We start from the raw sequence: 23,827 nt of genomic DNA, 5'->3' as shown, positions 1-23,827 counted from the left end.
CATGGCAACGCCATAAAATACCTCATCAACCTCGGTTGATGACTTAAAAGGACTTCGCAACGGATTTCAGAAGCTGAAATGTTCATCAAAGATCCGATCCACCCCATAGCAACGCCATAAGACCTCATCAACCTCGATTGATGACTTAAAAGGACATCGCAACGGATTTCAGAAGGTGAAATGTTCATCAAAGATCCGATCCACCCCATAGCAACGCCTTAAAATACCTCATCAACCTCGGTTGATGACTTAAAAGGACTTCGCAACGGATTTCATACGATCAGTTAAACCAGTCGACGAAGGGGAATTCTGCTGACCCGGCGACTCCACCATCAGCGATTACAGGGACGAGTTTATCTGCGCACGATGCACCGCGACTTCGTAATAATAAATGGAAACGCGTACGGTGACGTCGCCGAGTTGCTGCACTCGGTTATGCACCGCTGGATATTTCGCCACCACTCCTGCAATTCGAGTTCATTGGCACAGGAGTGAGAAGAAGGAATAAAAAAAGAAAAGCTGCCTTACCGGCACGCCGGCGAGCAGCACCGCCTGCAAAAACCCAACGACGCGTTCCTGCAGACTTCCTGGTTCCAGGATCGTGAAATAACGTCCAAAGTGGTCCAGGAAGCCGAAGAGGGAAAGAAGGTCTAACCAATCCACCTAATCCGACTAATTACAACGGCGGAATTAAATTCAAAGAGGTAGGAAGAAAATACCGAATAGGGAACAGCTGATAGAGTCCAAGAGCAAATAATGGAGAATCGAGGAGGTAAGGACTTTTGGTTCCAGGATCGTGAAAAACGTCCAAAGTGGTCCAGGAAGCCGAAGAGGGAAAGAAGATGTAACTAATCCACCTAATCTGACTAATTACAACGGCGGAATTAAATTCAAAGAGGTAGGAAGAAAATACCGAATAGGGAACAGCTGATCGTGAAATAACGTCCAAAATGGTCCAGGAAGTCGAAGAGGGAAAGAAGATGTAACTAATCCACCTAATCCGACTAATTACAACGGCGGAATTAAATTCAAAGAGGTGGGAAGAAAATACCGAATAGGGAACAGCTGATAGAGTCCAAGAGCGAATAATGGAGAATCGGGGAGGTAAATGAACGCTGCGAGGCAGTCACTGATAACAAAAGCGAGATATCGCAACATTTGTCGTTGCCAGCTAGCAAAGTTACAACATTAACATTCACGATGCCGTGACGAGAGTCACGAGAGAGAGAACATGTCGCCATGTTCAGCAATCCGGACTATTTCAAAGTCCGGCGACTTCGTTCGGCTGGATTTTATGGGACTGAAATGATAAGCGGATATCAAATAAGAAGTCGTTAATAAAATCCTGAATCTCTGCGTCTGAGATAGGAGAACATCGATACTGTTTAACGGAACGACTAGTTCCTCGAGAGCTTCGCAAATAATTAATAACAATTCGGGAGAGGAGTGAAATTTATATCTTCGGCAGGAATCATCGCTGAGTGATACTGAAGGTTTGGATTCTAATCCATTTTGGGTCTACTTAATGGTAACGTGGATAGGTGATATGTGCCCATAACTATGAAAGTGGTCTAAGTGAAAATTAAAAAAAAAAAATGAGTTTATCAGTTATTTCACGTCATATTATTTCAAAGGAAATTAATTCAATGTAATTTCGAAAGAAAAAATATATGACTTAGACCACTTTCATAATTATGGGCACATATAAACTCGGGTCTTTGTGCGGAATGCGACAGAGATAATTAATCAATGTAGATTGTTGCTTCCTAGTTATGGTATCTAAGTGATAAGGTCGTGGAACCTTGAGATGGACTGAAGAATTCATTTCTAATTCGGAATGGCGAATTCCCACGTGTCGGAGACCTAAATTGGGTTTGCAAGGTACTTTTCAAGGTAGTGCTCTCAATTGTCGTTAAACATTTCCGCAACTGTTGATAGTAGATATCAGGTAGGAAAAATCCAGAACAGAAATTCGGGTCAGGTTCTTTCGTGATAAGCGATATTTGCAATTCTAGAGGTGCAAACTCTCAGGCCTCGTGTTCCGATTAACTCCATTCGAGAAAATAATTTCTCTAAACGGAGTAAAAGAAATATGTGCCCATAATTATGAAAGTGGTCTAAGTGAAAATTAAAAAAAAAATGAGTTTATCAGTTATTTCACGCCATATTATTTCAAAGGAAATTAATTCAATATAATTTCGAAAGAAAAAATATATGACTTAGACCACTTTCATAATTATGGGCACATATAGTCTTCGCTGCAAAGATTTTAAGATAAAATTTAACTCAATTGTCGTCTTTTTACCCAGACCACGTATTTTGTAATTCGTAATACAACTTCCGTCACGTTCCGCCACCTTTGACTTGCAAAACGGGAATTTTTATCTTTAGGAAACACTCTCATGGCCGAGAAACAAGTGAGTTCCCAGTTTAACAACATATCTTGTACACTACGTGGGAATTCTCGACAGCTCGAACAAACAATAAGGAAACAAATAAAAGTATCGGTGCGTGGCCGCCACGGGCATTAAAAGTGAAACACCTTTTTCCATTAATATTTCGAATTAAATGCCAGTAATTAACCGAGAGAACCATTAACCCTGCTGGAAATTGCCCCAGAGCTAAAACCCAAACATGGATAGTAATTAATTGCAAAAAAAAAAAATAAGCGGTTAATTTTTCCCCGCGCTCCCATTCCTTGGCATAGGAACTCACACACTATCATGTCGCAAGAGGTTTCACAAAAAAAAAAAATAAAAATAAAAAGCAGAAAGAACCCGCTGTGTAACTTCTGACATGACGTCTGATTGCAGAAGGAAACATCGCAAGACGCGGCGGAGTCATCGACGTGATTAGAAGGATAACAATCACCAGAGGCGGCCATCTTGGAATCTATTAAGATCTTAAACAAGAGTCTTAGGATCCAAGGATCCAAGGACCCGAGAAGACTCTCACCGAGGATCTCCTCCAGCGGCGACGTGGCAAGTGTCACGAGAAAGTCTCGACAACTCGGTGGCCTGATTTCCTCCCAGCTTGGAGAATTCCGCCACTTTCCGGTATCTCAGCATTCCGAAGGATATCCTAGGTCGAGGAGCCCTGAGACATCGGCAGGACACTTCGTAGGACCTAGGTGTTCCAAGGGATACCGAAGAAGACACCAACGGGACACTTGGTACCTCAGGATCCCAAGGGACATCAGCGGGAGACTTTCTGGTACCCCAGGATTTCAAGGGACACCCAGGCAGACATCAGGACCCTACTCGGTACCCCAGAATCCCGAAGGACATCCAGCCAAACCCCAGCAGGACGACACGTTGGCGATTCCTACAAGCATAAGTGATTACCCGAGGAGCACCATCATCCGGAGCCGGTATCTCGGCATCCCGAAGGATGTCCTAGGTCGAGGAACCCTGAGACATCGACAGGACACTTCGTAGGACCTAGGTGTTCCAAGGGATACCGAAGAAGACTTCAACGGGACACTATTTGGTACCTCAGGATCCCAAAGACATCAGCAGGAGACTTTCTGGTACCCCAGGATTTCAAGGGACACCCAGGTCATCATCGAGACACCAACGACATCAACGGGACACTATTTGGTACCTCAGGATCCCAAGGGACATCTAAAAGGACATCAGCAGGAGACTTTCTGGTACCCCAGGATTTCAAGGGACACCCAGGCAGACATCAGGACCCTATTCGGTACCCCAGAATCCCGAAGTACATCCAGCCAAACCCCAGCAGGACGACACGTTGGCAATTCCTACAAGCATAAGTGATTCCTCGAGGAGCGCCGTCATCCGGAGCCCGCGGCATCGCCGAACGGTTAATCACCGCGTCGTGCAGCTCGTAAAGTGGAGGTACATTGGCGTAGCCGAACAAGTGAACGGGAATAAAAGGATGTCTAAAAGCAAGGCTATACTGGGTCACCGAGGAAGAAGTTAGACCTGGCGCTTTTGGGACCGCAGAAGCGGCCAGGAGTCGGCTGGGACGACCAAAAGAGCTCTCTTTAGTTTGGACTGGCGCCTCCACTTGTCAAAACGGTTGGCGTTTGATTAAGCAATGACGTGACCAGCGAGAACACGGGGACGCCGATTATTTAGGACCAATCGAGTCCAGAGCCCTGACCGAAAAGCGTCGCGCCGATGTGGATCGCGTCGTTAGCAACGGTGCACGGAAGATGGACAGTCCATTGTGGTTTCGTAAAAAATAGTGTTGTATCGAGCTGTTGTCAACTCCATTCCCCGATGTCTGTTCCATGGGCACTATTTGATCAGTTGGTAAAATTGGAAGCCGAATGTTTAACCGCGTCGTTCTGGCAGAACTCGAAAGTACATACTGTCATCCATTACTAACAGAGGCCCTGAATCTTTGGGTGTCAGTGATAAGTGAATTAGATACCACGATCCCATTCGGCCAATTAAGAGGCTCGTGACTCGAACCCTAACAGCGGCTGTTAGATTTCGTCACTGGCATCACGAGCGCAATTAGACATTTAAAAGATACGGGGTATTTCCTTCTCAATCGAGTGGGGACACTTATCTCGATTAAAAGCGCCTAGGCAATTGCCTAGGACCTATATGGGCCAACATTCAATGTCCAGTGGATTAACCGCTACCGAGTAAAAATCGACTGTCTACTAAAGCTAAGGAAAAGTACCTCAGACACCGATTAAACTTGAAATCCATCATCAGCGACCTAACCGTGGGGTTCCACCAGCGTGAAACATTATTGCGAGGACCATTGGTGTTGGTCGACCAGTGGAAGACAGAATCGAACCAAACTGCGCGACCAGCGAAGGGGAAACGCGATCTAGTCGCGCAAAATTGCAAGGTTGATCCGCAAGATTTGCATATAAGATCAGCCTCAAGTTGGAGGCCAGCTATCTAAGGCATCATAGACTAATTAAGCGGTAAATTCCGCTTCCACCGAAGTACCGAGGCCGTCGATCGGTCCGAAGCATTCGCATCTGGATCGCAGTCAAGAGTAGCAGTGTCCAGTGCTCCATCAGCTTGAGAAGACTCTAAGAGAGGCTCCAGCCCACCTCCCGAGGGTATCAATTCCCAATTCTGGTCCCTATCTGGCTCCAATCGACCGGGACAATGGCAAGCGCGGATCAGGACTTGGAGGAGCTGATGTCCCACCTGGGAGAGTTTGGGAAATACCAGGCCTGGCAGTTCTCCTTGCACATCCTAGGTGCCCTAACGGCAGGACTGCACATGATGTCCCTGACGACGGTGGCAGCAGTGCCTCCCCATCGCTGCATCAGCGACCTGGCCAACGCAACCATCACCTGGAGGGACGGAGCCGCGAGTCTCTCGGACCTGGACGGGACATCCCGGGTGATAGAGCAAACCTGCAGCTACTTGGACCTGGACAACAGGAGCTTGGACTGCGACTCCTGGTCGTACGACAGGACGTATTTCCAGTCCTCCCGGGGTATGGAGTGGAACTTCGTGTGTTCCAGGAGATGGATGGGCGCAGTAGCCCAGGCGACGTACATGTTCGGGGTGTTCGTCGGTGCCGTGACCCTGGGCAGCATGGCAGACAAGTACGGTAGGAAGACCATCTTCTACGCGTCAGCTGTCGGTCAGCTGATCCTAGGAGTAGGAGTCGCCCTGCTGACGGAGTACTACTCCTTCCTGGTGATCCGTTTCCTGTACGGGGTCTTCGGCTCCGCCGGAGCCTACATCACAGGATTCGTCCTGACCATGGAGCTGGTGGGTGCCTCCAGAAGAAGCGCCTGCGGGGTGGCCTTCCAGGCGAGTTTCGCGATGGGCTTCATGCTCGTCGCGGCCTGGGGAGCCTTCGTCGAGGACAGGATGCTCCTCCAGATCATCTACGGTCTGCACAGTGCGCTGCTGATAGGCCACTGGTGGCTGATGGACGAATCCCCCCGTTGGCTCTGGATCCAGGGTCGCGTGAAGGAGGCTACGGAGATCGTCCAGAAGGGGGTGCGGATGAACGGCGACAGCTCCAAGATCGACATAGCCAGGTACGTATCCAGGAACGCGTCTCGCCAGGCCTCCAAGGTGGAGAGAACCTACACCGCAGCTGATCTCTTCAAGACTCCCAACTTGAGGAAGAAGTCCCTGAACGTCTGCTTGAACTGGTTCGCCAATTCCATCGTCTATTACGGCCTCTCCCTGAACACCGGGAACCTGGTGGGCAATCCCTTCCTGATGCTGTTCCTGATCGGCATGGTGGAGCTGCCCAGCTACGTCCTGACGAGTCTGCTGATGGACAGGACCGGGAGGAGGGCTCTGATCAGCTGTTACATGCTGCTGGGGGGATTCTGCTGCATCTGCGCAGCCTCCGTTCCTTCTAGCTTCCCTGGGGCACGTGTTATCACCATCACCGTCGTCATGGTCGGCAAGGCCTGCATCGCCAGTTCCTTCGGCATCATCTACAACTACACCGCGGAGCTCTTCCCTACTGTTTTAAGGAACACAGCTTTAGGAATCGGGTCCATGTGTGCTCGTCTCAGCGGTGCCCTGACCCCGTTGATCATGCTGCTCGATTCGTTTGACCCCAAAGTCCCGGCGACCACCTTCGGCTTCATTGCTCTCGTCTCCGGGTTCCTGTCGCTCTACTTGCCGGAAACCTTGAACCAACCCATGCCGGAAACCTTGGAGGACGGAGAGAGCTTCGGAAAGGGGGACACTTGCTTCAGCAGGAAGAGCAAGAGGGCATATTCCATCACTATGAGACAAGTCGATGACGAGGACTTGAAGAAGGCCGAGAGTCCATGAGGACCCAGATTAGGAAAGTCTTTTAGACCAGCTAGATCGCCCGATGACTTTATACCTAAAAGTGCAATTCCACTGTTCTCCGTTTATTGGGCATCGAGTTCTTCCCAACTCTTCGAGTTTTAACGTCGATAGGAGGAGTCCAGGTACTTAGCCGGAAGAGAATCTATTTTTCCACGTAATGTTTACACGTATTCTAGGACGAGAAGGTGCTCGTCAATTGCAAGTCTAACTCCGGACTTCACCTACAAAAGTTCCTTTTAAGGTTCAAGTTACCTAGCCGAAACTCCAGATCGTCGACAATGAGTTTTCCTAAACGTAAGGTAACAGAATTGTTTACAGATAAAGGTGCTACCTTTCTATTACATGTATGTAACAATGATATGTCTACGATAATGAACCTGTACTTTAAATGTTCGCGTCATCTGAGCTTCCAAAGTGGCGGCAAGTTGTTACATTAATAAAATATGGCGTTGATAAATTAAATACACGGCGTAGTTTCTTCCAAAGATTTCATCGAAAATCGAGACGCGCATTCATGCAAATTCTATTTTTTTTTCATCTTGTACCAATCGCGCGGTAATTTTCTAATTGAACTTAACATGGTACTTCATTCGATGCAACCTTTTTCCCCGGCAAGAAATCGCAATTTGACGCGAAATGTAGCGATCCATCTCGCAGGAGAATTCCGCAAGCTCGAAAGCTTCCGCGGTTCTAAAACAACGCGAACGGTTAATGTTGCAATGTTGACGGTGCAAATAGGGAGGACGGTAATTACTTGTACACGCGTTTGGAGCCGCGCAATTCCGCCATAGCGGGCTCAAATATTGGCCAACGAGCTGGCCTCTGTTTGAGCACAGGTTCAGGTCCGAAACTAACGAAAGCTCCGAGGGCGAAAATCCGAGTTAGAAGACGAAGCAAGAAATTTAAAAGAAAGTTTACGTAGGTCTAGGTACGAAAATGGCGAAAATCCGAGTTAGAAAATGAAGCAGGAAATTTAAAAAAAAGTTTACGTAGGTCTAGGTACGAAAATGGCGAAAATCCGAGTTAGAAAATGAAGCAGGAAATTTAAAAGAAAGTTTACGTAGGTCTAGGTACGAAAATGGCGAAAATCCGAGTTAGAAAACGAAACAGGAAATTTAAAAGAAAGTTTACGTGGGTCTAGGTACGAAAATGGCGAAAATCCGAGTTAGAAGACGAAGCAGGAATACGTAGGTCTAGGTACGAAAATGGCGAAAATCCGAGTTAGAAAATGAAGCAAGAAATTTAGAAGAAAGTTTACGTAGGTCTAGGTACGAAAATGACAAAAGCTTCGATGCCGAAAATGGGGATGAGAATTGACGATGCGAAAGTGCGCACATTAATTGAAATATCGCCGTGAAATATACAATGGTATTCACTTTTAATTAGCGAAGCACTGCGGACCACGTGGGATTTACTCGGGACCACTTAACCTCAAGAAATGGAGATGTTTCCCCTTCGAAGGCTAAACACCGACTGAATCCATTTCGAGTCCACTAGGCGTTCAAAACCCTCAAAATGAGGGGCGCGCGCAACAAGGAAATAATTTCACACCTCTCCCTCTTTCGTTCTATTTTTTTTCTTTTTTTTTCTTACTTTCCCTCCCTCTTTCTCTCTTTCCATGCGTGCAGATCCTAATCCAGGGGTCCACGTGTACGCAGGTGCGTGAAAGTGTGTGTGTAAGCGTGTGCAAACGTGTGCAGACATTTGCAAATTGACACGGGCATTTATATCAGTGCAATACATATATATTTTATATCAAATACCTTCGGGTCTTCCCCTCGATTTTTAATATCCTTCTCGCAAACCTCGAATTCGCCTTAAATCGGCTGAATACTATCAATAATTATCGATCTGCTCACACACCGTGAATATTTGTACTCTCGTAATACAGAATATAAATACGTACGCACGTAAGGACGTTCATTATTCGATGTCTCCCTCATAGAGTTTAGAAAAATGGAGAAAAACGGAACAACAATTAAAAAAAGCCTAAATCCCTAACACTGGTTATTAATTTACAACGCATGTTTATATAACGTATAAATGAAACGTCAAAAAATAAGCGCACGTGTCTGAATGAAATTTCCATAGAAGATGGTGCGAAATTAGAAAATCATTTTTTAACTGTCTTATCAGTGACTTCTTCATTTTTATCAGCTCTATGATATACTTACATCTCGAAGATCCAGAACGACGATCGCCGTATCGATTATTGGAATGAATACATGTTGTGCGTTTTCCTCCGCAATTCACTGCAGTTTTCGAAAAAACCATAACAGCTGAAAAATTGCCCTACAAGTGTATTTACAGTATCCGAATCGGCGGGCAATTCGCAAACCTCCAAAATGCTCGCATAAAAAATATATATTGACACTTAAGTGTCGGCTAAATTGTTGCGGAAGGTCAAGGCTCTTCAGAAGTGGTTCCTCAATCTTCAGCGTCTTCGGCATCGAAGATGGTTTTGAAGCAGAAGGGTTGAAAAGCATACCCCTGGCCCTCGTAGAACTTGCTCATAAACTCCACCCTGAAAAAAGGAAACCATATATTAAAATTATTAAAATCGAAAAAATATATTCTACAGTTGTAATTTCTAGAAGTACCGGTGAGGAGCATTTGTCTTAATGTCCGGCAGTATTTCTCGGTATAAACTGCTATTATTTATAATTAATTAAAGTACCAATGAAGACGAAGCGTGTGTAGGAAGGCGGAGAGTCCCTCCATCATGACAAGGATGGCCAGGGTGAACAAGGCCCATGCCCCGAAGACGAAAAACAGCGTAATGCTGTTTATATAGTTCCCTCCTTGAGCAGACAATCCTTTGTTGAGGACCATGGTCCACAGGACCTCCGATAGCTGGGCGTGGGCCAGTGATAAGGCCCACAGACGGAGATAGGAAGCGGTGTGGGACACCGTGGAAAGTACGTATTCTATGGTGTGGATCCCCTGGTGGATCATGATCTCGCCAAAGCTTTCATGGTCTTCATGGGCCCCATCGTTAATTTCACTCGTGCAAGGTTGGTTCAAGACCTCGAAAGTTTGCAGCTCGATGTCGTGAGTGGCCACCCCATTGGATTGCTGGAAAAAATCCAGCAAATTGGAAAAATCCCCCAAAGACTATCCAGAGCCTTATGGGACGATCCCTTCCAAGCTTCCCAAAGTCAACATCGGTCTAACATCTATTAAGAAAAACTTACCTGAACTTTTCCAGGTGATATCACTTTCGCTGATTGGCACAACTTGAAAATTGGCCTGCCGAACAGCATCACGGGAATGCACAACAAAGCAGCGAACACGAAGACTTGTTGCAACGTTTCCTGCTGGTCGAACATGTACTCGGAACAATGGGCTTGTACCGGTGTGTGTTTGAACAGCACCATGTTGATGAACGTGATCAGCACGGAAGGTGCACACGTGGGTCCATATCTTGGATCTGCAAGGATATATTAAGAATGAATATCATTAAATCAATCGAAATGTAACATTCTGATATAAACCAGAGTGGGATGTCAGCTAGCCTCCAGTCAGACCATCCACCCAACTCTTACCAGTCGACGTAGCATCGTAGATGCTCCACTTGATGAACATCAGCGAGACCATATACGCGAACAACAGGATCAGGAACATGACCTGAGGCAGGAACTCCAAGAGCAAGCTGGAGTACTTTCGGAAGTTCCTGAAAGAACGCAAAAATTGCCACCTGGAGGTCTACGGGGACGAAGGAGCTGATGGACCCGCTTTTCAAGATCTCCCAGGGTGTACTTACACGATATTGACCACGCTAACGCAGACGCCGAAGATCATGTGGACGACCCCGAAGATGATGGACAGCTTCATCTTGTAAGAGTTGAGGAAGATTATTTTATTTTCGGCCACCATCCAGGCGGGGTCCATGCCCAACGGATAGGGACTTTGTGTGTAGTCGTCCGTGCCCGGATCCAACTGGAGATCTGCGTTATTCCTGACCGTGGAGTAGTTGTACCTGATCTTCCAGCTAGATCCGAACACGTTAACCGACTTTGAGAACAGGTCGTTGTAGATGATACCGGTGTAGATGGAAAACAAACCCATGAGGAGGATGATGTACCGCCCGCCGAAGAATATGTTCCAGATCTCGTTATCAGTTTTCTTAGCGGAGAGCTGCTTCTCCCGAATTACCATGAAGGCACCAAAGATGGTCATGATAAGACCTGAAGAGATCAACGCTTAGTTACTAGACTATCCCTAGGTAAGGAGCCTCTAATCGGTGCAATCTGACATGACATGCAATGTCAATAGCTTTGATAGGTATCATTAAACGAACGTCATGGGTTTAAAGAACAATTGCATCGAGAGAGCTGCTCACCATGACCGGCATCGCCGAACATGATGCCGAAGAGAAATGGGAAGGTGATGATGGTGTAGAGTGCCGGATTGGCCTCTCGATAAGAAGCGACTCCGTAGGCGTCTATCAGGTTTTGGAACCCCCTGGTGAATTTGTTAGTCCGATTAAAGGTTGGAGGGTCCTCAGCCGTGTGGATGACGTTAAGGAAGCTCGGGATCGAACTACCGCAGAGACGCTGAAGAGAACAGAGGAGAAAGTTGTAGTTCGCTTGGATGATCGACTCTTGGGAGTCCGCACCGATGCCCCTCTTATAGGGTTAAAAACGCCTCTTATCAATGCTCGTTAAATGGTTAGATGCCTTTTTACGCTAAAAGTGTAAACTGGGTTTAGCGAAATGCCTATTGAAATTGCTGATGGGCACCAACCGATCCTTCCGTAAGGCAGTTCTGGACCACGGCGAGGTCCGCGATCGGGACCCAACATTCCCCGATCAGGCACTTCTTGGAGACGTCCATGTTGAAGAGGTTCATCGTGTAGTAGATCGCCTTCATCTTCCGGACCATGATGCTCCAGTTGGGCAATTCCTTCGCCACGTTGTGAAGGACCCGTTGGCGATGATCCTGCGTCTGGTTCAGAACCTGAAGATGGGGACAGAAAGCTATGATGTGCAATTAAGTCACTTCATCTAAAAGATTTCATGCACGATGCATGATGATGGTGTACGTAAATAAAGGATCGATTTGACTGAAAGATTACCAGGTTCAGATCCTCCAGTCGAGTCCGCACTTCCTTCCCCATTTCTTGTCTCTCGGCGTGGCTGTTTGGGCAGGGATAAAGAGATGCATGGAACCCTGTGCAGACCTTCTTGATCCGACTTTTAAGCTGCTCCCCTTGGAAGAAAGCCACGAAGACCGTCTTGTAGATCTTGTTGCCCTAAGAAAGGATTTTGGGAAACATTAAGGCGATCCAAAAGAGGTCCATTATTCCTGAATATCAATCCTACCGTTGCCGGATCATCGAGTGGCTTCTCAAGTTCCGCCTGTCTAAGGAAAACGTTCCCTCTGGAGATTCTCCACAGCATCCTCTCAAAAGCTGGCACGCGTTCTCTGTTGATGACTCCGGCGACGAATCTGCAAGTGGATGTCAAACATTCGTGCAAAGCTTCTCCAAACCAGGTGTACCGAATAATTAAAAACTTTAATATTATGAATGTTTGACGTTTGGTAACCCCATGAAGTGAGTTTAAGGCAAAGGGAGATGACATACTCTAGTCGTCCACGACCTATCGCACTCGGATTCTGCACTTCCTCGCTGATGAGAGCCCTGGTGATCGAGTCATTGGCCTCTTCCTGTTCAACGGGCATGACAAAAAACATGGCTTGATTAAATGGTGGAACACGCCGCTCGAGATCCCGAATACAAGAACGTCGTCTTCAGGAACGTCCTTTGAATTACTTACGCACCTCCGTGAAGAAGACCTGCGTCTTCTCCAAGACGTGGCGAAGTTCCGTCAATTCCAGATAATTGCTCTTCAAGTTCACGGCATTATGGCTCAGCTCCAGGATGTCGCTTTCGGTCTTCTCTAGATGAGCCTGAATATAAAAAAAAAAAAAAACAAGTGAGTACAAATTAGTATCATCTCATGAGTGTCTTCATGGGTGTCGAGACGGATCAAGAGACAGAGAGAAATGAAGTTCCACGACAATCTGGTAGTTTTCTAGTAACTTTAAGCTGACTTGTTTAACTTTGACTTTCCTAACAGGCTGAAGAAAATTCCAGTTTCATTTTGCCAACTGCATTTTACCTCGAGATTGATAATCTCCCTCGGATTGGGTGCTCGCGGAAGCTCGGTAAGGTTGTCGACGATAGGGACGCCATCTTTCTTCACTTCCGCCTCGATATATCGAAGTTTCCGCTCCAATTCGTCGCATCTTCGCACCTCGTTCACGAATTTCCTGTGGAAGGAGTTGACGTCGCTGTTGAGCTGCAGAAACGGATGAGACGAAGGTTATAAAGTACCTTTCTACATTTTACATCGTGCAGATGTATTTGTCGCGAAACTCTCCCAAGTGGTCTTAAGTGTACCGTACATGCTTAAGTCAATTGTACTCTGGATGATCTTACGAACATGGCCCTAAAGATCAAGTAGGTAGAGTTTCGCACCAAATCCTAGAGTCTGAGAGCTGGGGTGTCAGCTGGGATCGACAAGTACGATGTATTTGTCGCGAAACTCTCCCAAGTGGTTCGTTCACTTTCTTTAAGATGTCCAAGTGGTCTTAAGTGGACCGTACATGCCTAAGTCAATTGTACTCTGGATGATCTTACGAACATGGCCCTAAAGATCAAGTAGGTAGAGTTTCGCGCCAAATCCTAGAGTCTGAGAGCTGGGGTGTCAGCTGGGATCGACAAGTGCGATGTATTTGTCGCGAAACTCTCCCAAGTGTCTTCGCTCACTTTCTTTAAGATGTCCAAGTGGTCTTAAGTGTACCGTACATGCCTAAGTCAATTGTACTCTGGATGATCTTATGAACATGGCCCTAAAGATCAAGTAGGTAGAGTTTCGCACCAAATCCTAGAATCTGAGAGCTGGGATCAACAAGTACGATGACCACTTACGTCTCGGAATTGCACGGTCCCGGTCTCTCCCAGCTCGGAAACGGAAAGGTAGGCAGCTTCCGGTTGGATGAACAGCTGGCATAAAGCCATCTCCTCACTTTTGAACATCGCACCCATCTCGATATCTTACCCTGAAACAAGAGGCGAGTTGAGATAACAAGGTGGAGTTCCACCGGCATCATCAGGATCATCAGGATATCAACACTGCCATCAGCACTATCAGCAACATCTCAACTTTACCATTGTTCTCCTACCCTGACAAAAAGCTCTGACAACTATATTTTCACAGTAAAAATTTGACAGCAACCCGCAAATCAGTGCCATCAGCACCATGTCAACTTTGTCATTGTTCTACCCTGACAAAAAACTCTGACAACTGTATTTTCACAGTAGAAATTTGACAGCAACCCGCAAATCAGTGCCATCAGCACTATCAGCACTATCAGCACCATCTCAACTTTACCATTGTTCTCCTACCCCGACAAAAAACTCTGACAACTATGTTTTCACAGTAAACATTTGACAGCAACCCGCAAATCAGTGCCATCATCACTATCAGGACCATCAGCACCATCAGCACTATCAGGACCATCAGTGCCATCAGCACCATCTCAACTTTACCATTCTTCCCCTCCCCTGACAACTATATCTCCACAGTAAAAATTCCACAGCAACCTGAAGAAACGCCCCAAGAAATGTCCCGATTCTTGGGCCTGGGTTTCTGTCAAGAAGATAGGATTTAATAATCTCGTCGATGGTACTTTTCAGCCAACCTAATAGTTTGGGCAGCTCCGAATGTATTTTCAGCCCCCGCTGCCTTAGTTCTAGGAATGCAGCTCCTAGAATACAACAAAGGTGCACCAGCTCCGCAAACGGGCCGTATAAAAATACCGAAGCCAGCTCCCCTGTGTCGAGTTGGAAGAACTTATCGGCACCTCAAGGCGGCCGCTCAAAGGCTCGTCTGCCTTGAACAATTGCGATAACGAGCATGTACCAACCCGGTAGGATAATCATTAGATTAGTTCGCCTCGAGCCGTCAAAATCGAGATACGACCGTCTACGTATTATCGCCATCAGTCGCCTTGACAAAGCACCAGGTCGTACTGGAATAATTGTTGATGATAACAAGGCGATAAGTAAAAAACTACGAGTACGTACAGAGAGAGCCACGTAAACCGAAACATAAATTAGACCGAGAGAAAAACCAGCTGGACAATTTGGCACCGTTTAAGCAATGTTTCTTAAAGGGACGGGATTTACCGTTCTCCGTGTGACTAGACAATCGTTAAACGAAGGGATGTTGATATGGATTATCAGAGAGGAATTACCGCAGCGAGGAGTGGGACCGTTTCCTCAAAGATACCTTATCAGAGCTTAGGCGTAAACTAAAACTAATTTCGGAGCCTGGACTTCTTATATTGACTCAAGTGTTCCTTCACTGAGGAAAGGAGCAAATATGTAAATCATGGCGGCCTTGCTAGACGGGATAATAGACAGGCAGGCGCCTAAATTCGGAAAAAATACCGCTTCGTAAAACCGGCAATAATAATTCCGGATGCGTGAAATTTGAAAATCTTCACCGAAGGTCTCGCTGACAATGGTAAATAAATTAAATGATATATAGCCGTGATGTAAGACCTCATTTTCCGGTCATAAGCGTTCCCGTCTGCGTATAAAAAATGTTAAGGTGTTACGAAAGCGTCGTTCTATATCTATAGAATGACCCTTTCCTCCCACCTTAATCAGAGCAAAGACTCGTTATCAGTGCCTAAACATGTCTTCGGGTATATCTCTCCAAGAGACGCATATTTACGAGACGTTAGTTTAATCTCTCCACCTGAGGCTCGGCGTGAAAATAGACCGCGGGAGTAAAAATTCCGCAGGCGGAGAATACGCCGCGGAATCGCCAGGGAATTATTGCCCGCGACATTAAGGGGTCGCGTATTTCTAAACACGCCGACATAAACGTTGACGCAGGTCGGAATATGGCACAGGGTATTTATTTATATCGATGTGCGTGCGCCATGTCAGCTGATATACTAATCATCGCTCCGAAGTGCGCTCCTCGAGATTCGTTCATAAATATTTTCATATGCAATCCCAGGACGGCTCGTCACTCGATTAAGACCTTTTTTTAATAACGTTCCAAATAATTCGGTGCGAATATTTTCACGTTTCGACATATACGGAATGAGCCTTTCGTCCTCCCTTAAGGGTTACACCACTTTGACCCACCCAAACATTACCGTTTTTCAAGAATTTTTTTTTTAACAATTAAGACGTTTTTATCCAAATTCAAGTACGGTAAGGTGTTATACTACTATTAAACAATAAAGTGTTTTTTTGTATTTTTTTTATTTAGGAAAATGGCGGCTTGAAAGGCGATTTACCGGAGCGCTGCGAAAATCTATGACCGTGCGGTTCAATGAGCGAAAAAGAATTGCACATGCATTTTGCAATGCAATATGCATTATTCAGAAAATGGCATCGATTCGAAAGGAAAGATACGTACTTTGCCCTAAATTTCGTTAATTAATGTTGCATAAAAAACGGGAATATCAATGCATTGAAAATAAAAAAGGAATCAAGACGATTTATAGAAAATTGGCGGAGCTAGAGTGCCCGCCGATTATAAAAATGCAGTTTTAAGAGAAAAAGTACAAATAAGGCATAAACATTTTTCTTTTGTTTTTTTAAACATTTCAAAGTGGTACAACGCCTTAAGATCCCGAAGTTGGTTGTCCCTATTTTTACACAAAGTGTCCATGACGACCATGACGCACGAGTGGGTACATTCGCGAGTTTCCCCCATGGCCGCCATCTTAGATTTCCCGGTTGCGTAAATGCAATCCCTGATTAGTCGGGTCCTGGGGATGCGGAGGATCTTCCACGAGGGGAAGCACCATGATCAGGTGTTCCTGACACTCCGAGCAAGCTCTGTCGGCTTCTCGGCCGATTAGCCCCGAGCGACTTCGCTGGATAAGTGGACTTCGATAATGGCGCAAAAGAAGTTTAAGGTGATACGAAAGACGCTGAGGGATTTAATCTAGGTCGATGAATTAAAAAATTAAAATTCACCCACACCCTTTTCATTAATAACGTCATATGAATACACGAGTGGTAACATCAGCTGATCCCCCAGGATTAAGGTGAAGTGAAACACGTGGAGGAACTTGATCGACGTCGATAAAGAAGATTTTTCTAAATGCCTACGTTGTCGACGTTGGTTTTTATATTGACAGCTGGGTCGAATTATATTGGATATTGTACCAAATGGCATACTCCACCAGTCGTTTTCGTACGAAATATCGAACGAAATATGAGAGCTCAACATTATTCATCGATCTTAAGGTGAAGTGAAACATCGATGGACCCCTTGCGCCATCTGTGATTTCCAGGTGAATTAAATTTTCACTCCGAGACCTCGTATTACCATCGTTTTGGTATACAAGCGCATACAACACTTTTTTTGCCCTTATCCCGTTAAAATGCGAGTTTATCGATTACCAGAGTGTTCTAAATTGTCACAAAATTGTCCCGACCCTTTCGATTCTCATATCAGAGCCTTTAATAATTGTATATCGATTTATGAATGTGCCAGGACAATTCTTAGACGATCAGGAGTGATGTGTCAAAGGTGTAATACCCTTAAAAAAAAGTGTTGTATTCGAATCTACTGATTTGAAGGATGTTTCACTTCACCTTAAGTGCCGATGGCACGAAGAAATACATCCGTCCCTTCCCGAATATTAATTGCAAAATAATAAAAATATTAATTGCAAATAATAAAAAACATGACAAATGCAAACCTGCCAGTAGTTTAAAAAAACTCAGTCTCCTTCAAAGTCGTCCTTATTTCTTTTCCAAGTTTCGGACCCCACAACGACGGAATGCTAACTGATGGCGCCAAGGAGCTCAAAGAACAATCGGGCCTCCTCCGTCGACGGGAAACCTTCGGAGAGGAAACGAAGAGCTGATGATCTCCCAGCAGGTGGAGGCGCGGACCAATGGGAAGGCTCCTTTCCCGATAGCGATCTGGGACTTGGCTCGAAACTCGAAGAGAAGATCGAAGAGGGGCATATCTTCTGGCAATTAGACACGTAAGATCGGTGTTGAGCACGATAAGGTCTTGATAAGCCTCGCGATAAGGCGCTCCACTGTCATCTAGGCAGTTGGCTGATCGATTAGATCGACTGGACGATCCGGAGGCTTCTGGACATGGATTCCCAAGGTTTCCCGGTGGAATTGAGGTTTCGGAGTGGAATTTTAGTTGACACGGAAATCACAGATGGCGCGAGGAGTTCCTCTGCAGTCAATTAGGGCCTCGGAAATCATCAATCCAGAGGATTTCTGGAGTTTTACTTCGATTTTTTTTTATAATTATTGCGCCAAAAAGACAGGTGGAGTGTGCAGTCAATTAGGGCCTCGGAAATCATGAATTTCAGAGGATTTCTGGAGTTTTACTTCGATTTTTTTTTATAATTATTGCACCAAAAAGACAGGTGGAGTATGCCATTTGTGCCCATAATTATGAAAGTGGTCTAAGTCAAAATGAAAAAAAAAAATGAGTTTATCAGTTATTTCACGCCATATTATTTCAAACGAAATTAATTCAATGTAATTTCGAAACAACAAATATATGACTTAGACCACTTTCATAATTATGGGCACATTTAGCACAGTACTCAATATAAAAAACAACGTAGGTATTTAAGAAAATCTTTTTTACCGACGTCGATAAAGTTCCTCCACGTGTTTGACTTCACCTTAAGATTACATCTCGGGAAGGAAATACTTTCCGTTCGAAACGTAAAATCGCTATCAACGTCGGACTCGAGTTAACGTTATCGCCCCGTGTTTTGTCTCGGTAGATTATTTCTTCCTTTTCGTTACCTCGAAGTCTATATTGTTTGTAGCTCGTAGTATCAATATTGACAAATCGACATAACCCATCGTTACTTCGAACTCAACTACCGATAACTGCACATCATCCCATCGCTTATCAACATTGAGGAAATTTCGTACCGCTCATGTCACGTACCGATAACCGTAACATTACGTATTACCGCATAATGTATCGTAATGCCTCTCGAAATTACGATTTCTCTTGGAGGTCTAAATGCGACTGGAATAAAAAAAAAAACCGAATTAATCTTGCTCCGTGACTTTTGCATTACGCTTGAAATCACAAAGTATAATAAGACCTGGCATGGAGATGAGTAATCCAGGACACATGCGACGTTGTACTTGCCTTATATAGTTACTGGTTATGCAATGTAATCGCATGCATGCGAGGAGAAGGTAACCGCGTAACTATTAAAGTTTATTACAATTTTACTAGTTACACGGTTCTGGTGGTGGGTAAGAATTTAACAGAGATGCGACGAGATCGACCAATTTCGCTCGGAGGTTCCGCAAACTGCCGCTAGGTGGTCGCGCCTTCTCGCAAACGAGGTATCAGCGGCGTTCCTAGATAACCAAACACTCCAGCAATAAATTTCGTCCTTGTCTTTGGGGAGCAAAGTATTCAATGATCGTATAGTGAGGGTACTGTTGCTGAAAACCATTAAACATTAACCGCATCCGTGTATGACGTTTGTCTAACGCGCGATGCAATTTTTGGACGGCCTCTTTACTTGATAAGAGGCTTTGTACTATGAGGAATTAATTGTTCCTAGTGAATGTTAGCAATTAATTGTTCGGAGTGAATGTTAGCAATTAATTGTTCCTAGTAGATGTTAGCAATTAATTGTTCGTAGTGAATGTTAGCAATTAATTGTTCCTAGTGAATGTTAGCAATTAATTGTTCCTAGTGAATGTTAGCAATGAATTGTTCCAAGTGGATGTTAGTAATTAATTGTTCCAAGTGGATGTTTGAAATTAATTGTTCCTAGTGCATGTTAGCAATTAATTCTTCCTAGTGAATGTTAGCAATTAATTGTTCCTAGTGGATGTTAGCAATTAATTGTTCCAACTGAATGTTAGCAATTAATTGTTCAATGTTTATGTGTAAAGCGAAAGTACCACTTCCTCGTTAATTCCTTGCACAAAGTTTGTTCCCAAGGTAATCCGACACGTGTTCTATCCTCGCACGATGTGAGCAGCATTTTTACTCGTAATGACCGCAATTGAAGCATTTAAAAAGATTCCCATGTGCATGCCGATCTAAGTGGTCACTTGATGCATGAGAAACTTTTCCGATTACAAGCCCCACCGAGATTTCCAAAGGAAATAATTTAAATACCTTTTCTCATTAGCACTAATTTCGATACTATTTTTTTTTTTTTAATTTAGCGTTCAGTAATCGTTGTCAACAATTACACTTACACTAGTAAGCGCGGTAGACCCGGAATAATTAACTTTTCATTCATTATATGAGCCGCTCAGTGCACACATTGATTAACTCCATAAAACAAAAAGTTGAGATATTATAAATATAAAAAGTTAAGACTATACCAAGTGCTTTGACATCTAAATGTAAGATTTTTCAAAAAGTGGAGTTAGTCGATGTGTGCACTGAGCGGCTCATATGTGCCCATAATTATGAAAGTGGCCTAAGTCATATATTTTTCGTTTCGAAATTACATTGAATTAATTTCGTTTGAAATAATATGGCGTGAAATAACTGATAAACTAATTTTTTTTTTAATTTTGACTTGGACCACTTTCATAATTATGGGCACATATGTCATATATTTTTTATTTGTTGTTGAAATTACATTGCATTAATTTCGTTTGAAATAATATGGCGTGAAATAACTGATAAACTAATTTTTTTTTTAATTTTCACTTATACCACTTTCATAATTATGGGCACATATGTGCACATATGTGCCCATATGAAGGTGGTCTAAGTCATACATTTTTCGTTTCGAAATTACATTGAATTAATTTCGTTTGAAATAATATGGCGTGAAATAACTGATAAACTCATTTTTTTTTTTTAATTTTGACTCGGACCACTTTCATAATTATGGGCACATATATGCTAATTGGTAACTATTAACCGACTACATGAAGCGTCACCGCGACCGATAGCATCAACTATTAATCGAGGTTGTCCTTTCCATTTCTATAAGCTTTATGGGTCGAGTACCTTCCGACTCGCCATGGTGGTCAGCCTGAAAAACCGCAGACCAGAACCAGCCTCCGGTGGCCCACATCCACAGCAACAAATTGCGTTCTCTATTCCGATAGTTAAAGTTACGTTGCGCAATCCCGACGGCGTTGCACAACGAACGCAACTCCGTACAACGGGACGCTTCTCCTATGTGTTAAGGTGAAACGAAACCCTCCATTAAATCGATTCAACTAAACCAGATTTTCCAAAACCTCTACCCAAGACCCGTGAGCACCTAGGGATTATTTTAACCCTTATAAAAAATCTGGATTTTGGAGAAAAACATTTTTTAACATCCCGTAGTGCGGCCGACAGTCGAAGACTACGGTCCGAGGTCGTCGTTTAAAAGCTTCCACGTAAGTGCGTGAGAGAATTCGACGTTTTCAACTCTGGGAGTGCTTAGTGCCCTCGCTAATGGAATGGCAGATGATAAAAGTAACTTCCTGATAACTGGATCACGAGTCGCCTCGTTCGCGTAAAGTCGCTACGACGACGAAGCGAATTCGAGTCTTTTCGGCCTTCCAAGACGGGATAAAAATTATTGCAAATTTGAAAATTATGATAAAAGCTCGGTATTAAAATCGGCAATTTATTTAACTAGGGCAAGACTTGTCAGGAGGTCTCCACTAAAATCGCCGAATTCGGGACTTTCGGGCAAAAGTTACCGCGGAAATTTGCGATAAATCGGGGAATTTAATTTCGGCTTTTGCGTTAGGCCCAGTATTAAAATCGGCAATTTATTTAACTAGGGCACTTGTAAGGAGGTCTCTACTAAAATCGTCGAATTCGGGACTTTCGGGCAAAAGTTACCTCGAAAGCTACGCGAAAATTTGCGATAAATCGGGGAATTTAATTTCGGCTTTTGAGTTGGGCCTAATATTAAAATCGGCAATTTATTTAACTAGGGCAAAACTTGTCAGGAGGTCTCTACCAAAATCGCCGAATTCGGGACTTTCAGGCAAAAGTAATCGCGAAAACCGCGGAAATTTGCGATAAATCGTGGAACTTAATTTCGGCTTTTGAGTTAGGCCCAAGAAACCGATTCCCCATGGTGCTCCTCAGGTTTCAGACTCGGTCGCAGCAAATTGAGCAAGCTCATTGGCTCCCGGCCCACGCCGCTTGCTCGTTCGAAATGCCTAAACAGCGACAACCTTGGACGGCGATCAACGACTGAGTGACCGTAATAAACGGTAAGGACAGCTGCAACCATCTCTCCGAAAGAGAGACAAAGAGGAGAGAACTGCCATTAAGAGACTTTCGGCGGTTCAATTCTGCGGAATTGCCCGGCACATTGCAAACGTTTCCACAATTCGTTCGCCTAGGCGTCGTCCCCTAAAAGAGCCCGTTAACGACCCTTATCTACATTACCAAACCCTTTTAAAAACCATTAACAGCCTTTAAGCGCACAGAGATGCAATGAAATTAACGCGATTCATCCCTCGTTAACTCTTAAATCGAGCCCAGACGTGATAACAAAAACCAAGATAAACATTTGTCAGGGGAAAATTCGGTGATTCTGACACTTCATCGATACCCGGACATTTAATTAAACGGTACCATTACCGCTGTTACGTAACGAACCGAAGCAAAGGTACTTGGTTAGGTGGGGACAGAACGGAAATGAAGACTAACTTTTATCTAGGGTCCGATTCCATCATTTTCTATAGAATAGTAGGTGTTGAAAAAAAAAAAGTGCATCTAGGTGCAACTTACGGGTCGTCTCTTGTAGCTGGTCGCATGCGAGGGCCGCGGAGTAGTTGACGAGACCGACGAGACTGAGGAAGTTAAAGTCGAAGAAGGCGAATTAGTAAAAGATGTTGAAATCGGAAATATGAGGTTGATGAGGTTGGTGAGGTCGCTAGGGACGCTGAGGACAGTTAACGATTACGAAGTCGACCTGGTGGACGATAGTACTAAGGTGAAAGTGAGGACAGTTAATGATTACAGAGACGATGAGGTCGACGTTACCGAGAACAATGGATCCGGGAGAGTTAACGAGGTCGGGGATGAAATCACGACAAACGATTACAAAGACGATGAGGTCAATATTACCGAGGAAAATGCATCCGGGAGAGTTAACGAGGTCGGGGATGAAATCAGGACACTTAACGAGCTCGGGGATGAAATCACGACACTTAACAATTACAAAGACGATGAGGTCAAAATTACCGAGGACAATGGATCCGGGAGAGTTAACGAGGTCGGGGATGACACCAAGGAGAAGTGGTCGAGGCGGTCACCGAACACAGTCCGCCCAGGCGACCGCGACGGCTGACGGACCGCAGAAGACTGACCGGCTCTCGGGACCCCACCATGGGTCCTCGTGATGTCGCGTCAACGTAAATACTAATACAGCTGATCGCCTTACTACGGGGACCGTGACGCACGCGGAGCCGTTCACGAGCAGCGGGCACCCTAGGGTGCGTCAACGTGGGCCTAAAGGGTAAACATTTTACAAGAAATCACAATTTTTTTCCCCTCGAAATTACACAAATGCGCAGGGCCATCGCAATGATTTTCCGATATTTCATGAATGAAGTTTCATGAACGAGACACGCCACTTTCGCATCCCCTTAAGGTGATGTGAAACACGTCGAGGAACTTGATCGACGTCGATAGAGAAGATTTTTCTAAATGCCTACGTTGCCGACGTTGGTTTTTATATTGACAGCTATATCGAATTATATTGGGTATTGTACCAAATGGCGTACTCCACCTGTCGTTTTCGTACAATCATTATCAAGAAATCGATGTAAAACTCCAGAAATCCTCTGGATTCATGCTTTCTGGGGCCCTAATTGACTGCAGAGGGACCCTCTGCGCCATCTGTGAATTTCAGGTGAATTTAATTGTCTCTCCGAGACCTCGCATTACCATCGTTTTGGCATAGAAGCGCATACAACACTTTTTTTGCCTTTATCCCGTTCAAATGCGAGTTTATCGATTACCAGAGTGTTCTAAATTCTCGTAAAATTGTCCTGACCCTTTCGATTCTCA

General features: G+C 44.7%; 2 protein-coding genes and 1 non-coding gene across 7 annotated transcripts; 2 read left to right on the top strand and 1 right to left on the bottom strand.

Annotated features, from left to right (window-relative positions):
- The first annotated feature begins 202 nt into the window (after positions 1-202).
- LOC105704374 (organic cation transporter protein) lies at positions 203-7,235 on the top strand. 2 transcript variants are annotated; one of them, XM_023432664.1, is made up of 3 exons: positions 203-704; positions 793-1,493; positions 2,814-7,235. In XM_023432664.1, the coding sequence occupies exon 3, from the start codon at positions 5,103-5,105 to the stop codon at positions 6,750-6,752; it is 1,650 nt and encodes a 549-aa protein (XP_023288432.1). In that variant the 5' UTR covers positions 203-704; positions 793-1,493; positions 2,814-5,102; the 3' UTR covers positions 6,753-7,235. The 2 variants fall into 2 exon arrangements, with proteins under 2 accessions (XP_023288432.1, XP_023288430.1); XM_023432662.1 differs by having other exon boundaries at positions 773-1,493.
- Positions 7,236-8,496: 1,261 nt separating this feature from the next.
- Positions 8,497-23,110, bottom strand: LOC105704373 (V-type proton ATPase 116 kDa subunit a). 4 transcript variants are annotated; one of them, XM_012433528.1, is made up of 15 exons: positions 23,000-23,110; positions 22,544-22,605; positions 13,711-13,841; positions 12,899-13,078; positions 12,554-12,686; positions 12,361-12,472; positions 12,098-12,224; positions 11,851-12,027; positions 11,520-11,732; positions 11,116-11,329; positions 10,537-10,960; positions 10,319-10,446; positions 9,968-10,203; positions 9,451-9,848; positions 8,497-9,297 (listed from the first exon to the last, which is right to left on the bottom strand). In XM_012433528.1, the coding sequence occupies exons 3-15, from the start codon at positions 13,825-13,827 to the stop codon at positions 9,201-9,203; spliced, it is 2,556 nt and encodes an 851-aa protein (XP_012288951.1). In that variant the 5' UTR covers positions 13,828-13,841; positions 22,544-22,605; positions 23,000-23,110; the 3' UTR covers positions 8,497-9,200. The 4 variants fall into 4 exon arrangements, with proteins under 4 accessions (XP_012288951.1, XP_012288952.1, XP_012288950.1 ...); XM_012433529.1 differs by having other exon boundaries at positions 9,156-9,297; positions 12,361-12,443; positions 12,558-12,686; XM_012433527.1 differs by lacking the exon at positions 22,544-22,605 and having other exon boundaries at positions 9,156-9,297; positions 23,000-23,106.
- On the top strand, positions 19,209-19,337 carry LOC111674063. Its single transcript, XR_002762247.1, has one exon. It is a non-coding gene; the product is annotated as a U4atac minor spliceosomal RNA (small nuclear RNA).
- Positions 23,111-23,827: the final 717 nt, after the last annotated feature.

This window comes from Orussus abietinus, unplaced genomic scaffold (genome assembly GCF_000612105.2).
Source record: "Orussus abietinus isolate OABI.00-Male unplaced genomic scaffold, Oabi_2.0 scaffold40, whole genome shotgun sequence".
In the NCBI taxonomy this organism is placed as follows: domain Eukaryota; kingdom Metazoa; phylum Arthropoda; class Insecta; order Hymenoptera; family Orussidae; genus Orussus; species Orussus abietinus.
The sequence above is the reverse complement of the archived record's forward strand: the minus strand, read 5'-3'. Positions and strand labels throughout refer to the sequence as shown.

Excerpts from the sequence above, each read along its gene's own strand:
- LOC105704374 (XM_023432664.1), top strand. The coding sequence starts at position 5,103 with ATGGCAAGCGCGGATCAGGACTTGGAGGAGCTGATGTCCCACCTGGGA.
- LOC105704373 (XM_012433528.1), bottom strand. The coding sequence starts at position 13,827 with ATGGGTGCGATGTTCAAAAGTGAGGAGATGGCTTTATGCCAGCTGTTC. Across the intron at positions 12,687-12,898 it reads GGGAGATTATCAATCTCGAG|GCTCATCTAGAGAAGACCGA; the intron begins GTAAAATGCAGT and ends TTTTATATTCAG. Across the intron at positions 11,330-11,519 it reads ACTGCCTTACGGAAGGATCG|CGTCTCTGCGGTAGTTCGAT; the intron begins GTTGGTGCCCAT and ends TGTTCTCTTCAG.